Raw genomic sequence first — 14743 nt, 5'->3', positions numbered from 1 at the left:
CTCAGGTGATCCATCTACCTCAGCCTCCCAAAGCGCTGGGATTATAGGCTTGAGCCACCGCACCCTGTGTGTTTTGAATATTTTTGATCTGCAGTTGGCTCAAACCAGCAGACACAGAGGCTGACTGCTCTAGGCGCCTGCCCTAGTCTGGGGTGGGGCTCAGGAAGTGATGTGCTGGGAACGGGGGACTCAAGGGGACTTGATTCATTTTACGATTTCTTTCTTTTTATTCATTCCCATCTCCCTAGCACCCGGCCTGACCCACAAATGGGACTTAAACACCGGCGCACACAGACTTATGCCGTGGGCTGGGCCTGGGAGTTGCAGCTCTTCAGGGTCTTCCGTGGTCATTGCCCCACCTGCTGGTCACACTGGGAGTGACACTCAGGAGTGGCCCCAGAGCCACCCTCTGGGAAGTGAGGGGATCCTTGGGAGCCCAAGGATCCCAGGCGGCCCTGGTTGGGCATCCCTGGTAAGTCCCCTTCTCTAAGTCACTTTCTCAGGACAGGTTTTGAGCTGGTCTAGTAGACCTGCGAGGCTGAACTGGAAATGACTCCCGGTCCAGGCATTTCTCTTCTTTGGGCTGGAGCCGGCTCCCCTCAGCGCTTGCCCAGGGGCCTTTAGAAGCTGAGTGCGGTCTATTTGTCTTTGATTAATAAAAAATGGGAAGGGAAGTCATGATTATTTAATAATGTAGCCTGTCTGGCAGTAAAAGTCTTTCAAAACATAGGGCCCAAGGGGGAAACTACTGCTAGGCCGCTGAGAAGCATGGGTACCGGGATGCGGTGGGAGAAGGCGTGGGCGTTGGGATCCGAGTGCGCTGGGCTTTGAGACCCCGCTCAGCTGCTTCCAGTAAGTGTGGGGCAAGAGGCTTCACCTGCCCGGCCTCCACTCCTCTACTGCCAGATTTCTCTAGTGACTCCTGCCGGCAAGCCTGGGCAGGGTCCGCACACCTTGAGCGGGTGCTGCGTTTTAGAATCAGTCCATCCAGCCTGGGTATGAACTAAGTGAAATGATGTCTGTAAAGTTTGGCACGGCCGGGCGCGGTGGCTCACGCCTGTAATCCTAGTACTTTGGGAGGCTGAGGCGGGCGGATTGCCTGAGTTTGAGACCAGCCTGGGCAACACGGTGAAACCCCGTCTCTACTAAAATACAAAAGAAATTAGTGGGGCGTGGCGCCTGTGATCCCAGCTATTCAGGAGGCTGAGGCAGGAGAATTGCTTGAACCTGGGAGGCGGAAGTTGCAGTGAGCCGAGATGGCGCCACTGCATTCCAGCCTAGGCTGGGGGGGAAGGGGAGATGTGGGGGGGGGGGGTAGGGGGAGGCGAAAAGAGAGTTTGGCATCCCAGCACTTTGGGAGGTTGAGGCAGGCGGAGGTCATTTGAGGTCAGGAATTAGAAACCAGCCTGGCCAACATGGTGAAACCCCGTTTCTACCAAAATACAAAAATTAGCTGGGTGTGGTGGCAGGCGCCTGTAATCCCAGCTACTAGGGAGGCTGAGGCGGGAGAATCGCTTGAACCTGGGAGGCGGAGGTTGCAGTGAGCTGAGATTGTGCCATTGCACTACAGTCTGGGCAACAAGAGCCAAACTCCATTTCAAAAAATAAAATAAAATAAAAAATAAAAATACAGGCTGGGCACGGTGGCTCACGCCTATAATCTCAGCATTTTGGGAGGCTGAGGCAGGCAGATCACGAGGTCAGGAGTTCAAGACCAGCCTGGCCAACATAGTGAAACCCCGTCTCTACTAAAAATACAAAAAATTAGCCAGGTGTGGTGGTGGGTGCCTGTAATCCCAGCTGCTCAGGAGGCTGAGGCAGGAGAATCAGTTGAACCTGGGAGGCGGAGGTTGCAGTGAGCCGAGATCTCGCCATTGCACTCCAGCCCGGGCAACAGTGTGAGACTCTGTCTCAAAATAAATAAATAAATAAATAAATTTTAAAAATTAAAAATACAAAAATTAGCCAGGCGTGGTGGGGGGAACCTGTAATCCCAGCTACTGGGTAGTCTGAGGCAGAAGAATGGCTTGAACCTGGGAGGTGAAGGTTGCAGTGAGCTGAGATTGCAGCACTGCACTCCAGCCTGGGCGACACAGTGAGACTCCATCTCAAAAAAAAAACAAAAAACAAAAAACAAAAAAGCTAGGTGTGGTGGCTCACACCTGTAATCCCAGAGCTTTGGGAGGCAAAGACAGGTGGATCACCTGAGGTCAGGAGTTCGAGACCAGCCTGGCCAACGTGGTGAAAACCTGTCTCTACAAAAATATAAAAATTAGCCAGGCGTGGTGGCAGACACCTGTAATCCCAGCTACTCGGGAGGCTGAGGCAGGAGAATCACTTGAACCTGGGAGGCAGAGGTTGCAGTGAACCGAGATCATGCCATTGCACTCCAGCCTGGGAGACAAGAGTGAGGCTCCATCTCAAAAAAAAAAAAAAAAAGTTTGGCACAACCCAAGTTGGTGGATATTTGTATCGTCTTCCTTTACAGATTATTATCATTTGCCATTTTGCAGACTTGTAAATGGAGGCCGAGGGAAGTTAAATCGCTGCTCCAAGTTTATTGAAGTGGCAGAGGTGGCCCCTTGGGACTTAGTGAGCATGAAGACTCACTCTTGTGAGTGAGTCTCAACCTGGGATTTGAGCCCAATCCTGTGGGAAACCACAGCCCATCTTTGACTCAACTACTAGACCAGAATTTTCCTCAGGTACCCTTACTGCTAAGGGGGCAGCTCCCATTTCAGACCCCACCACTGGGACGCCAGCCTCAGCCTGGCCTCCCCACTGGCTCTGGCTCTGGCCTGCTTGAAGTCTGTCTGTTTTTAAACTACCATTTTAAACTCCTCAGGGTTAGATCTGGTTCAGATTCCGGCTGTGTCACTTCCTACTTCATAACCTTGCAGTAGTGACTTCACTTCTCTGGGCCTCAGTTTCCTGGTCAGCAAAATGGGAACTAATGGCATCCAGCCCAAATGGTTGCTTTAAGGCTCCGATGAGCTCATGGATGCAGAGCTTCAAAGGCAGCCCATGAAGCAGGAAGCACCCAGCCAATGGCGGCAGGTGCTCACAGAAGACTTCCTGAGCACTGCACACCCCCCTCCTTCCTGTAGCCTCATCCAATCCTCAGCTCAGGAGGCAGGTACCATTATACCCCCATTTTGTGGACTGGGTCATTGAGGTCCAGAAACTCTAAGGCATCTGCCCAAGGCCACAAGGCAGGTAAGTGCTGGAACCGGAAGGCTAAGGCAGGTGCTTTTGCTCAGACCCCAAGTTACCCACTACACTCTACCGTCTTTACTGCACCACCAAATGCCAAGCCACAACCAGGTGGCAGGAAAAGGGGGCCCAGAAGTTGGGGCCCTGGAAAATGGCCTGCCACTCCCAATGTCTCCACCCTCGCCGCTGGCTCCGGTGACTGGGATGCACCAGGAAAACCCAGCCGAGGCCTGATCTCTCTGCCACAAGGAGGGCCCTGGGATTGGGCCAGGCTTCCCCTGCCCTCTGAGGCCAAGTGCAGATGAGTGGAAAGACCTCTTTTTATTCCACTGACTTCTGTCTCTGCTCCACCCTTGCCCAGCTCCTGTGTGAGAAGCTCAGAAGTTAAAGAAAATGCTTATTAACCTCTCATTCCCCATTGCCCTGAGGGAGAATGAGAAGAGCCCTTGAGGATTCTGACCCATCCCTCCACTATAGCCCCACTGGAATGGGAGGGTCTTGCTATGTTGCCCAGGCTGGTCTCAAACTCTTGGCATCAAGCAATCCTCCTGCCTCAGCCTCTCAAAGTAGGAGGATTACAGGCATGTGCCACTGGGCGCTGTCGAGGCGGCTTCTTCCTCACATCCCCACTTGCCACGAGGAAGTTGAGCTTTCTGTGGTTTGTAATTTGGCTGTGACCGCATAGTGGTTTGTTCTCTGCCTTGTGTGGTTTGCAATTGTTTTGGGCTTTTTGTTTCAGATCTTCAAACCAACACTGAGTCCCATGCCCTCCCTGTGAGCTCAGAACCATGCCTTTCTCACCACTGTAGATCCAAACTTGGCATGTTTTGGCTGCCTGTGAGACTAAAGCAGTGAATGCCACCCCTCTCCCCAAAGCATCAAGAGGCTCACCCACTGCAGGGCCTGCCCCTGCCTTCCTCTCTTCACCCAGCTGGGCTCCAAGCTGCTCGGGGCTCTCACCCAGTCTCGATGGATTTCCTTCAGTTCCTTGGTGTCTGGGCTCCTCTTGCCTCAGGGCTTCCATACATGTCGTCCCCCCGAACTGGAATGCCCTTCCTTCCCCTACCCGGCTAGGGGACTGCCCATCTTTCAGGTAGGTCTCAGCTCAGTCCTGCCACCTGACTGGGCTGACCCCTTCTCTGTGTGCTCCCGTGGCATGATGGGCCTGCCTCAGAGGAGCCTTCTCAGTCCCCGCCTTTCAGTCCATTTGTGCGACTATCTCTAGGACAGGACCCTGCCCTTGATGACCCTGCGATCTAGCTGGGATCAGAACTGTGGTTCAGAGGCGTCCACTGGGCTGCACTGACCGGACACAGCTTCAGAGCCAGCTTTGAGGAGAGGCTCTTCCACCTCTGGGCCAAAGGAGTCAGTGTTGGGGTTGGTGTGTGTGTGTTGGAGGGGGCAGGCCAGAAACTGAGACAGGAGGAGAGGAGCCAAATCAGGTAGTCACTGTATTTTATTGGAAAACATTGATATATATTTTTCTTCACAGCTTGAACTGAACACAATATTGCCCGGTTTAAAAAAAACAAAACCAAAACATTCCGAAAATGTCCACAGCCTCACGCCTACCTGCCCTTACCCTCAGCTCTTGGCTGGGTCTCCCACTATGCCCCATCCCTCCTTCCCTCAGAGGCTGGGTGCCAGAGGGTGGATGAGAAGAGATTCTCAAAGCTGGGCAGGTCCCAGGAAAAGCCACTTGATCGACCTGGGCAGTGAGGGGAAGCAGGGGGTGGGGGGTGGGGTGGGGAGGTGGTGGGGAGAGCCAGATGAAATGAACAGAAAAGGGGAAAAAACCCAGACGACTGAACTGCCCACATTGACTTACTTGTCCCAGAGGCGAAAGTCAGAAGCAAGGGCACGGATCATGCTCTCCGCTGGGGGAGTATGGGGGCAGGCAGGTGGGCGAGGGAAGAGGCAGGAAGAGGGCACGGAGCACAGATGTGAGGAAGCGGCGCCAAGTCACCACGGAGAAGCGGGAGGTGCTGGCGGACCAGGACGCAGAGGCTGCTGAAGCTGCCGTCCCCTGGGCAGCTGGCCGACAAGACTGTTTTATTGCAGGTGCGTTCTCTTGAGAGCGTGGTGGGGCCCGTCTTCCCTCTCCCCACCCTTTAGCTAGCCCAGCATGGTTCTGAACAAAATGAAAGTCTTAAGGGCCATAGAGGGGAAAGAAAAAAAAAGAGAACCAGCACATTACAAAGCGACCATCCCCACATCCATTCCTAGGACGGGCCCTCAGGGCGGTGGGTGCATCGTGAGGAGGGAGCGGCATGGGATGTTAGCACCAGGTATTTACAGAACAGCTCGAGAGCGCTTCAGGAACGCGGGCAAGTCCAATTTGCAGAGTGGCCAAATGAGCAGTCCCCACCCAGCCAAACCTCAGAAAGCCAATCAGATGGTTTCAGAACAGCAGCCAGTGGGATGTGAGTGTTGCCCACTGTCAGTCCCCTTCTGTGAGTCGGCCCCCTCGACCCCCTCCTGGGCCACATCCAGTCAACACCACAATTCCTCAACACCCCCTCAGTCCTTCTGGAATGCCTCTCTTGGCACCCCTGCCCCAACAGGCTGCTGGGATCTGCACATGGAATCACAGGGCTGGTTGCATGCAACGGCAAAGGGCATGCTCTTCTGCCTGGGGGAGGGCCTCTTGTCCCTCCCAGCAGGTCCCGGGACAGGGCTGGCAGCCACCCCAGCACCCAAAATAAGATGACAAACAAGAGGAAAAAAACCAAAATGGAGGAGAGCCACCCGGGCTGGAGGAGGGCAGAGGCTCCCCAAGGGGATCTGGGGAGGGCTTCATCTTATGAATGCATCAGGCCTTGGAAGACATGGATGGAAGAGGCGAGGGCAAAAGGAAGAGATGAGGGGCATGGAGAGAGACTCAGGGAAGAAGGAGAAAGAGCAATCATGCAGCTTGGGACAAATCTTTTGTTGCTTTATCAGATTATCAGTCAATCAATTGGTGTTTGCTAGAACCGGGGTACGCAGGGGAGTGTTGAAGAGAGAGTGCGCGCGCGAGAAGAGAGAGATCAAGAGAACGGGCATCGCCAGCTGCCCGGGGGGCCTTCACTTTGCAGTCATCATCTGTACAAACTCTGTGGAGTGAAGCAGAGAGAGAGGAGGTCAGGCGGGCAAGCTAAGTGGCGAGCGGCCCTCCCCAACAAGAGGGATCTGGGGGCTTGTTCCTGAAGCTGCGATTCTCTTCTTGTTCCAGAGATCAAGCCTGGCCTTGACTCACCTTCATAATTGACCTGGCCATCTCCATCGATGTCAGCCTCCCTGATCATCTCATCCACCTCCTCATCGGTCAGCTTCTCCCCCAGGTTCGTCATTACGTGACGCAGCTCTGCGGCGCTGATGTAGCCATTCCCATCCTGGGGGTTGGGGATAAAGCCTTTCACTGGGCACTTCTCCCGGCGGGGAGACAGGCAGTGAGAGGGGTGGCTGTCATCACCATCCCTCAGCAGTGAGCACAGTGAGGGAGGCTGCCTGAGGTGGCAGAGCAGGTTGGCAATGAGGCTGGCACCAGGACCCGGACCTCCTGGAAGTGGTAGCTCCGTGGCTCCAGTTCTGCCTGTCTGCCTGAAGGCTGGCGTCAGTCTCACAGCCGCCCCTGGAGAGGGCTGCTTACCTTGTCAAAGACACGGAACGCCTCTCGGATCTCCTCCTCACTGTCTGTGTCCTTCATCTTTCTGGCCATCATGGTCAGGAACTCCGGGAAGTCAATGGTCCCATTCCCTGGAAGGTGGGGAAAGGATGGAGAATGCTCTTGGCCTGGGCCCTGAGAGACACGGGCTCATCCATCACCCTGAGGGAGGCTCCCTGCAGTCACTCGGGGTGACCAGGAGCAGGGCTGCCCACGTGCTCTGTGGGGCTCACCATCTGCATCCACCTCATTGATCATATCCTGCAGCTCTGCTTCAGTGGGGTTCTGTCCCAGGGATCTCATCACTGTCCCCAACTCCTTGGTGGTGATAGTGCCATCTCCATCCTTGTCAAAGAGGGAGAAGGCCTCCTTGAACTCTGGGGGAAGAAGGGGGAGGAGTCAGAGGTCACAAGGTCCACAGGAGAATCCTTACCTCTGGATGCTGGATGCCTTCCCTGGAGGAAGGCCAAGGGCATCAGTCCCACCTAAAGAAACTGAGACAGACTTCAAGTCCCACGCAACCAGCTCTCTCCTCAGTGCTCAGGGCAAAGCCCTTCTAACCTTCATTCAACAGTTATTGAACATCAACACTGTGCTAGGTAAAGCTATTTTTCTGGCCAGCCAGTGAAGACAGTGGGGAAAATGGTCTGACAGCCGTCCTTAGATGATTCTACATTTCTGTTTGGTCCCTGGCTTTGACTTCTCCCTCAAATGATGAAATGAAGCAAAGTCATGGAGTGAATGAGAGCCGAAAGGATTCTTTGTCTGAGTGTGTTAGCCAGGGTTGGTTGGCTGGGACGAGGAGGGGAGGCTGCAGAATGCCTCTGGCCGGCCTGAAGAGGAAATGCAGGCATCCACTCCCTTCTGACTGGCAGCCCTGTTCCTTGCCGTGGGTGCTACCAGCTTCCAAAGGAGCTGAGCCACTGCGTGTGGTGAGCGTGGGGGTGGTCGGCAGCAGAACATGGCTGACGGACGGTGCGTGGGGTGGGTGGGGGGATGGAAAGCGAGGGGACGGCTGCCAAGCCAGGAGGATGAGGAGCTAGCAGTGCTGAGTGGGAAGGCCACAGCTAGGGCCGCATCAGGGGCAGGGAGAGAAGCACATGGCTCTTGCCCTCCCACTGGGCCCATTTTGGCACCTGGTGCTCCTCTACCCCCAAGCCCTCCAAAAACAGATGTCTGGCAGCCTATTCCCAGAGGGTGTGGGCTGGGGTGAGGCGGTGGACAGTTTGCTAATGGGGACAGGGTGAAAAGCAGACCGTTTATGTTGCACAAGGCCAGAGTTGGGAGATGGGTGGCAGGTGCATTGGGAGGGACATGCACAGCTGGGAAGCTGTGGCCCTGAGCCTCTGGGCCCTGGGGACATGGCAAGAGTCTCTTTGGGGAGGCTGGCACCTCCCTGTGCTGAGGCCTTGTTGTTCTTGGGGAGGGCAGGTAGTGGGTCATGGGGCACCCCGAGCTCATGATCACTAAACCAGGCCATCTTCTGGCTTTCCTCAGGGGTCTCCATAGCCACCCAGGGCCAAAATTTTGAAGCTGCAAAGGTGACTCTGTGATGGGGGTTGAGGGGAGAAAGGAGAGAAGGCAAGTCCGTTCCTGCCTCCCACAGCAGAAGCTGGGCCTTTAGTACTTGTTACACAGCCGGTTGAACCTGACAGCAGAGCTGGGGGCTGGGTAGCTGGTGGGGAGCAGAGGCCCATTCTCTGGATCGCTACTCTGGTCTACTGTGTGCTGGCCCCTGGCTATGGAGATAAACCAAGAGTTGCTCTCTGTCCTCGGGCAGCTCAGTATGGGTGGGTAGGCAGGCACGGATCTGTAATTACACAATAGTTCCTGTAGCTGACCCTTCTGGGGTTTTGGAGGGGTTAGAAAAATGAATTAGATGGGATCCAGGGATTTCTTCTAGCTTGCTGAGAGAGAGATGTTTGTTTAGCCAGCAAAAGTTTGCGAAGGACCTACTATGTTCTAGGCAGGCATTAAGGCTATAGCAGGGACCAACAAAACCAAGTCCCAAACTCAATGGAACTCACATCTAGTAACAGGAGATACAACAGGTGAAGACATAAGAAAATAATTTCAGACAGCAAGAAAGGTTATGAAGAAAATAAAGTGATGTGAAGGAGAGTAAAGGAAGGCTGTGTACTTGAGATGGGGGTCAGGGAAGGCCTCCCCGAGGGGACATCTGAGCTAAGGGACGGGAAGGAGCTGCCCATGCAAAGCACTGGGGAGGCACTTCCGCCAGCAGAACAGGCAGGCGCAGGCACATGCGAAAGAAAGTGCAAAGCGCAGGCAAGCGCAGAGGTGGGAGTGACGAGCCAGCTCCTGGGTGGCCCCTAAAGTGGGACAGGAGCTCTGCAGGCCCCACAGGGAGGCAGGGAGCTCACCTTCTAAGCCAACCTGGCTGAAGCTGGGAGAGAGAGTTGGGTTCGTCCTGCAGCCACTGATATCAAGCCCCTAGATGACCCAGGCCCAGGAGAGGAACACAGCCTTTGGTGTCTGGTAAAGGCCTGTCTCAGGGCCATGGGGCTTGGTGTCATTGGGGCACTGGTGTGCTCTTACACACATTTATCAGCATTCTAGGCACAAGGCATAGTGTTAGGTGACACAAGGGATACACAGGTTCACCCATCAGATGTCACTCCTCAGTGGCTAAGGTTTGGCTGGGGATGTGGAGGCTTTCCTGAGCTAAGATGAGGGGGATAGCAGACTCACCTGCAATCTGCTCCTCAGTCAGCTGGTCAGCCTGTAAAAGCATGAAGGGGAAAGTCAGTCACCAGGCCGGACAGCACGGACGCATCTTCCTCACTCAGCCCAGGCCCTTGGCCCCAGTGAGGCCAGCTCCACGTGCCATTCCCGCCGGGCCAGGGAGGAGCATGCCAGAGTCAGGGTCTGAGGCAGAGCCAGCGCCTGATGATAAAGTCTGGTGATTCAGAAAGCTGGGTACCAGGGTGGGCTGGACACTTAGGCCTGCTGGACGCACGGCCCGATGAAGCTGCCCAGACCCACGGGCTTCCAATCTCAACTCAGCATGTGGGAGCCACAGGGGCGGGAGAAAAGCCTGCCCCAGCCCCAAACCAGCAGCGCTGGTGAGGCCTGGCACAGGTTTGCATCTCAACAGTGGGAGCCCCAGAGGCCGAGTGAAGGGAACGATTGCCCTGGAGGCCTCATCAAGAAGCTCTAGAAGGCTCCAAACTGAAGCAGGCCAGTCCTTGGGTAGGGCAGAGGGACGATGTCTGGGGCTATCTCTGCTAGTTTCTGTGTCACCTATTTGGAGGCGGTTGGCTCAGGCAGAGTCGACCCAAGTGGCAAAAATTCTCCTAACTGGCAGCCCGAGTTGCTTAAGCACCTAAAGAACTCTGGTCAGGCTGGAGGCAGGCGCTCCACCCCCTGCGCACAGTGAGGGCACAGGGCCATTCTGTTTTGTTTCTTTTGGGCAGGAGGGACAAACGTCAGGGAGAGGGCTGCAGCGGGCAGCAGCAGAGGACTGAAGCTGGCTTGCACTGCAGTTTTTAACCCTTTCCAGCTTGGGCACTCTGGGGACTGGCCAGTGGGTGGCAGGCAGCCCTTGCTGCATGCGGGGTTTGGGGGTGGGGAGGAGATGCGGGGACTGGCTTCTCCTGCACTGGTGTGCTGGGCATCAGCCAGGCATAGTGATCCTATGGGGCAGGAGCGGGGCTGGGGGGTTGGGGAGGCTGAATCCCAACATTTAGCTTTAGCAGCCAAAAGACACATTTTCCCTGGTTTTTGTTGATGCTGTTAAGAAGGCACCACCATCCCGGGACCACGGTGGGTCTGTTCCCCTTCCTTTCACAATCAGGGAAAGGGGCTCCAAGTCTATAGCATGTTCTAGTCTTGAGTCTGAGAGCCTCGGAAATAGAAGCAGACTATTATGTGAATTTGCAGTATTCTACGGAAAGGTTCCAGAGGCTAGGAACAAACCACTGCCTGCCTCCCCTACCCCCATCCCCGTCCCAAATATTAACAATCACTGATCTAAAAAAGTTAGAAAGAAAAAAAAACCTAATGGAAGAAGAACTTGCAAGCCCCAAACAGGCAGAATGGGAGGGGTAATCAAAATGATGATCACAGAGGGGAGAGGGCTTAGGGAGGGGGAAAGAGGAAGGCAGAGAAGGAAAACGGCACACATGCACATTCTGGAAAAGTCCAAAGTGTAAAGGGGAGGTGGGGAGGCCAAATGAAGATGCTTCTGCATTGCCTTCAAAACAGACAGGGTGGCTGGGCTTCTAAATGCCCACCTGGTAGCCCCAGGCCCATGAGTCTCTTGATCCACCTGCCCCCCACCTCCCACCATGGGCAAAAAAGCCTGGAGCCATACCTTAGGTCCTGACACCTGAGGAAGAGGCTTAGGGAAAGTGAGAAGGGAGGATGGGCTTCTGGTTACCGAGACTAGGCAATGCCCAGGGAGGGTCAGGGAAAGAACAGAGAGGAGGGCAGCAGTGTGGGGAGGTGGCTGCCATCCCATCTGCTTTTCATTCTTTCCCCTGGCCTAGAATGGAAAAAGCGAGCCAGGTCAGGGCCTTCCCAGCCCACTGTTCTGCCCTGCAAGAAGTCCAGCTCCCCGGACCTTTGGGCAGCACCGTAAGGGGCTGGGGGTGGGGGCGAGGAGGCTGTGACAGGCTGCAGACTGCCCCGAGCGGCTCGGAAGGCCACCGTTTGCCAGTCTCCACCAAAAGACTGGAAGATGCAGATGAGGCCCTGCCATGTTCAGTTCTGTCACAGGGTTGCTGCAAATAGGCGTGGCTCTGCATGGAGGGCCTGTCAGACGCTCTCCCTCCCATGTTGGAGACCCACTTCCCTGCTTGGTCAAGGCAAGGTACAGACCTCAAGCAAGGTTGCCGCCCAGAAAACCGACCGCCTAAGAAGAGATCATTGATCCTTGCTCAAGGTTTCTTCCCTTTCTAGACCTGAAGACTAAACTTTCAACAAAAACTGTTTCCAAAATAACTCAGCTGGTCTCCTGCTTCCTTATCCCTCATCTTAGGCTCCAGCAAGGGGCTGGACAAGAAAAAAAACCATGAGCTGGGGGAGGGAAGAGGGTATGATTTCTCTGCCTTGCCCCAGCCCCCAGCCAATGCCAGAGAGCAGTGTTAGATGAGATCAGAAACCAAGGCCAGGGCCCCTCACCCGGGCCAAGGAGGAGCCACAGAGCTCAGGCCAAAGTCCAAGGCCAGTTAACAGTGACTTGTCCCACCTCTACCTTGCTGATTACAAACAGAAAGAGAAACTAGTTGTGGCCAAAGCTTGGGTCCTATTCTGGAGGTAGGGGGCCTGCTAGTGCTTCAGGGCCCCTTTTAGCCAGGTTCTGCTGGGGGAAAATGGGGTAGCGGCAAGAGGAGCCATCAGGTCTGTGTCAGCAAGTATGAGATCTGATACACAGCAGCGGCTGCCTGTTCTCCCCAGCCTTGCCAGGGAGGATGGCTGCACACGGTTCCCAGGCTCAGCCTGGGGGGGCTGTGGGTGTTGTGGGTGGCAGGGAGTAGGACAGAACTAGCCTGCTGGTTTTCCCTCAAAGCCCTGTGAATTAACAGACACGCTCAGTGAGGGTCCTGAATGGAACAAGTGGCCCTCAGGCTGATGAAGGGGTCTCCCCAGAGGCACTCTCTGATCAAGCTCTGCAGCCCCCACCCCGAGGGCACGGGAATAGGCATCTGATTGTCACTGACGCCACACTGTACTGCACTGTCATTTGGCACAAGTGAGGAGGTGCAGCATGGTGCGTGGGGCTGGGGATCATGAGAAAACCGGCGCTCCTGCTGGGAAAAGGCAGTGCTCCTGGCCTGAAAAGGGCAGCGACAGAGTGAGGCTTCTAGGCTTGAAAAAGCTGGCTCATTCGAGGCACCCCAAACTTTGATCTCCCATCCCCATTTCATGAGGCTTCAGTGCGCAATAGGGGCCTGAACAGCTCCGCCCACCTGCTCCCACTGCCCCGGTGCCTTCCACCCAGCCGCGTTCTTCCTGAGGAAGGAGGACGGTAGAAAAGCTTCCTCCGGGCCTTGCAGCCCACTCCCCATCCACACTGAGCCGTCTTTGTCCTGGCCTGTCCCTGGAGACTGGCAGGGTGCTACCCACATCCACCCCCAAACCTAGGCCCACCCTGACTGCCATTCATTTTCCCCTTCCACCTCACCTCCCAACCACCCAAGCCCAAGTCCTCCCCCACCCCTCACCTTGGAAATCCATCTTCTCTTGGACCCAAACACAACACTCCTACCCCGTTAAAAAAATTCTGTCTTTCTAGAGCAACAGTCTTAACCCACTAGTAACCTCGGAACCTTTTCTAGCTACTTCCAAATTAACCCCAAGGGTCCCTGTCCCCCGACTACTGGCGAGCCCCACTCTCACCATCCCTTTTCACCACCTCCACGACCCTGATCCTTCTCCGTCCCGGAAGCCTTCAAAAGTATCTTCTAATCTCCGCTGCCACCCACCCCAGGCTCTTCCTCCCATAAGCTTGCACCTCACCCTCCTCCTCCTCTGCAGTGCTGGGCTCTGGAGACCACCCTCCCCCACCCTCGGGAGTCTCATCTGTAGAAGTGACCGCCCATCCTTGACCCTCTCCTCTGCTCCACAGGAGCCCAGGGGTCGCCCCTCCCCGCCCGGGCCCAGCTACCCTCCACCACCCCATCCAGGAGCAGCCCAGCCTCCCTTCGTCCCCCGTTCCCCGCATCCTCTCAGGACCAAACGCCTTCATCAGGGCCCGAATAGCTCCCCTCCCCAGCCCATCTTTCTTATTTCGTCCCCTGGGGTCCAAACACCTCCATCCTGAAACCCAACCCCCCATCCTGGGTCCAAAATCCTTTTGAAGGGTCCCACTGAGGGTCCCGATCCTCCATCCGGGGTTCAAATGTCCCCTTTAGGGGCTCAATACCCATTTGTGGACTTAAACATCCCATTTGGTGCTAAAGTCGCTTCTGGAAACCTTTGGTGATCCAGACGTCCCGCTCTGGGTTCAACAGCCCCCGACAACGCGGGCAGAAAAGGGTCCCGAGGCTCTCGCCGTGCCCAGACGCCCCCCACTCTGGGATCTGTCGCCCCCTCAGGGGTCCTGCCCCGTTAAGCCCGCCTCAGAGCCCGCAGCCTCGGCGACCCCCCAGCCTCACTCACCATGGCGAGGCCCGGGGTGTCCGGAGCACGGGGATCAAGGTTCCTCCGGCGGCGGCAGCAGCTGCAGCAGTTCCAGCTCCGCCGCGCGTCCGCGCCTCCACACTCACTGCCCGCAGCGCGCGCCGCCGCCGCCGCCGCCTCCCGCCCCAACGGTCCCTCAACGGCCGAAGCGCGCGCCCCGCCTCGCTCGGCCCCGCCCTACCCGGCCCGCGCGCCGCCGCACTGCGGCTCCCACGGATCCTTCCGCGCCCCGCTCCACACCTACGGGCCCGCGAATCTCTCGTCCCCACCCTGCACAGGAACTGGGTTTGCCGCCGGGCGCGCGCGCGCTCGCTCCCGTCGCCGGACTACTTTCCCTCGCCGCGCGCCCCGCCTCCCGGGCCCACTTCACTTTCTTCGGCGAAGGGGCACAGCTCGGCGGTGCGTGACGCGTCCCTCTGTGAGTCGCGTCACTATTGGGCCTGGCCCATGGCGGAAATGAGAGCGTGGCGCCCATTGGTCCGACCTTCCCTGCAATGCGTCAAACTGGGGCGAGCCACTGCAAGGTGGTGGTGGGTAAGTCTGAACTCTGTGGCCGCGTGGGGCTTTGAGGAGTAACGAGGCGAAGGGGAAAACGGCGTCGCCGTTAGAGAAGCAAATACGTCGTTTCTGTGGCCAGGAGGTGGTAAAAAGGCTGGCGACAAATGCAGAAGGGCTTTCTCGGCTCTCCCCTTTAACCGATGGAAGATGGTTCAATCCAAAATGCTAGGGTTTAGAAGCTCC

The 14743-nt window shown here is 56.2% G+C and overlaps 1 protein-coding gene, 1 long non-coding RNA gene and 1 pseudogene across 4 annotated transcripts in view; 2 read left to right on the top strand and 1 right to left on the bottom strand.

Annotated features, from left to right (window-relative positions):
* Window positions 1–4651: 4651 nt before the first annotated feature.
* CALM3 (calmodulin 3) lies at window positions 4652–14198 on the bottom strand. Its single transcript, XM_055369810.2, has 6 exons — window positions 13982–14198; window positions 9569–9599; window positions 7093–7236; window positions 6845–6951; window positions 6452–6587; window positions 4652–6308 (listed from the first exon to the last, which is right to left on the bottom strand). The coding sequence occupies exons 1-6, from the start codon at window positions 13982–13984 to the stop codon at window positions 6280–6282; spliced, it is 450 nt and encodes a 149-aa protein (XP_055225785.1). The 5' UTR covers window positions 13985–14198; the 3' UTR covers window positions 4652–6279.
* LOC129528585 (uncharacterized) lies at window positions 6157–7601 on the top strand. Its single transcript, XR_008673867.2, has 2 exons — window positions 6157–6335; window positions 6428–7601. It is a non-coding gene; the product is annotated as an uncharacterized lncRNA (long non-coding RNA).
* Window positions 14199–14402: 204 nt separating the features above from the next.
* PPP5D1P (protein PPP5D1) overlaps window positions 14403–14743 on the top strand; it is a 128499-nt pseudogene continuing 128158 nt past the window's right edge. The window contains exon 1 of one of the 2 annotated variants that reach the window (XR_010132013.1): window positions 14403–14536. The product of XR_010132013.1 is annotated as a protein PPP5D1, transcript variant X3 (transcript). The remainder of the gene's footprint in view (window positions 14537–14743) is intronic. The other variant, XR_010132011.1, reaches the window with a different exon arrangement.

The sequence above is a fragment of the Gorilla gorilla genome, chromosome 20 (genome assembly GCF_029281585.2).
Source record: "Gorilla gorilla gorilla isolate KB3781 chromosome 20, NHGRI_mGorGor1-v2.1_pri, whole genome shotgun sequence".
In the NCBI taxonomy this organism is placed as follows: Eukaryota; Metazoa; Chordata; class Mammalia; order Primates; family Hominidae; genus Gorilla; species Gorilla gorilla.
Note: the sequence above shows the minus strand (reverse complement) of the source record. Positions and strands in the feature narration are given on the sequence as shown.

Excerpts from the sequence above, each read along its gene's own strand:
- CALM3 (XM_055369810.2), bottom strand. Across the intron at positions 7,237-9,568 it reads GACTGAGGAGCAGATTGCAG|AGTTCAAGGAGGCCTTCTCC; the intron begins GTGAGTCTGCTA and ends TTCTTCCCCCAG. Across the intron at positions 6,952-7,092 it reads CAATGAGGTGGATGCAGATG|GGAATGGGACCATTGACTTC; the intron begins GTGAGCCCCACA and ends CCCACCTTCCAG.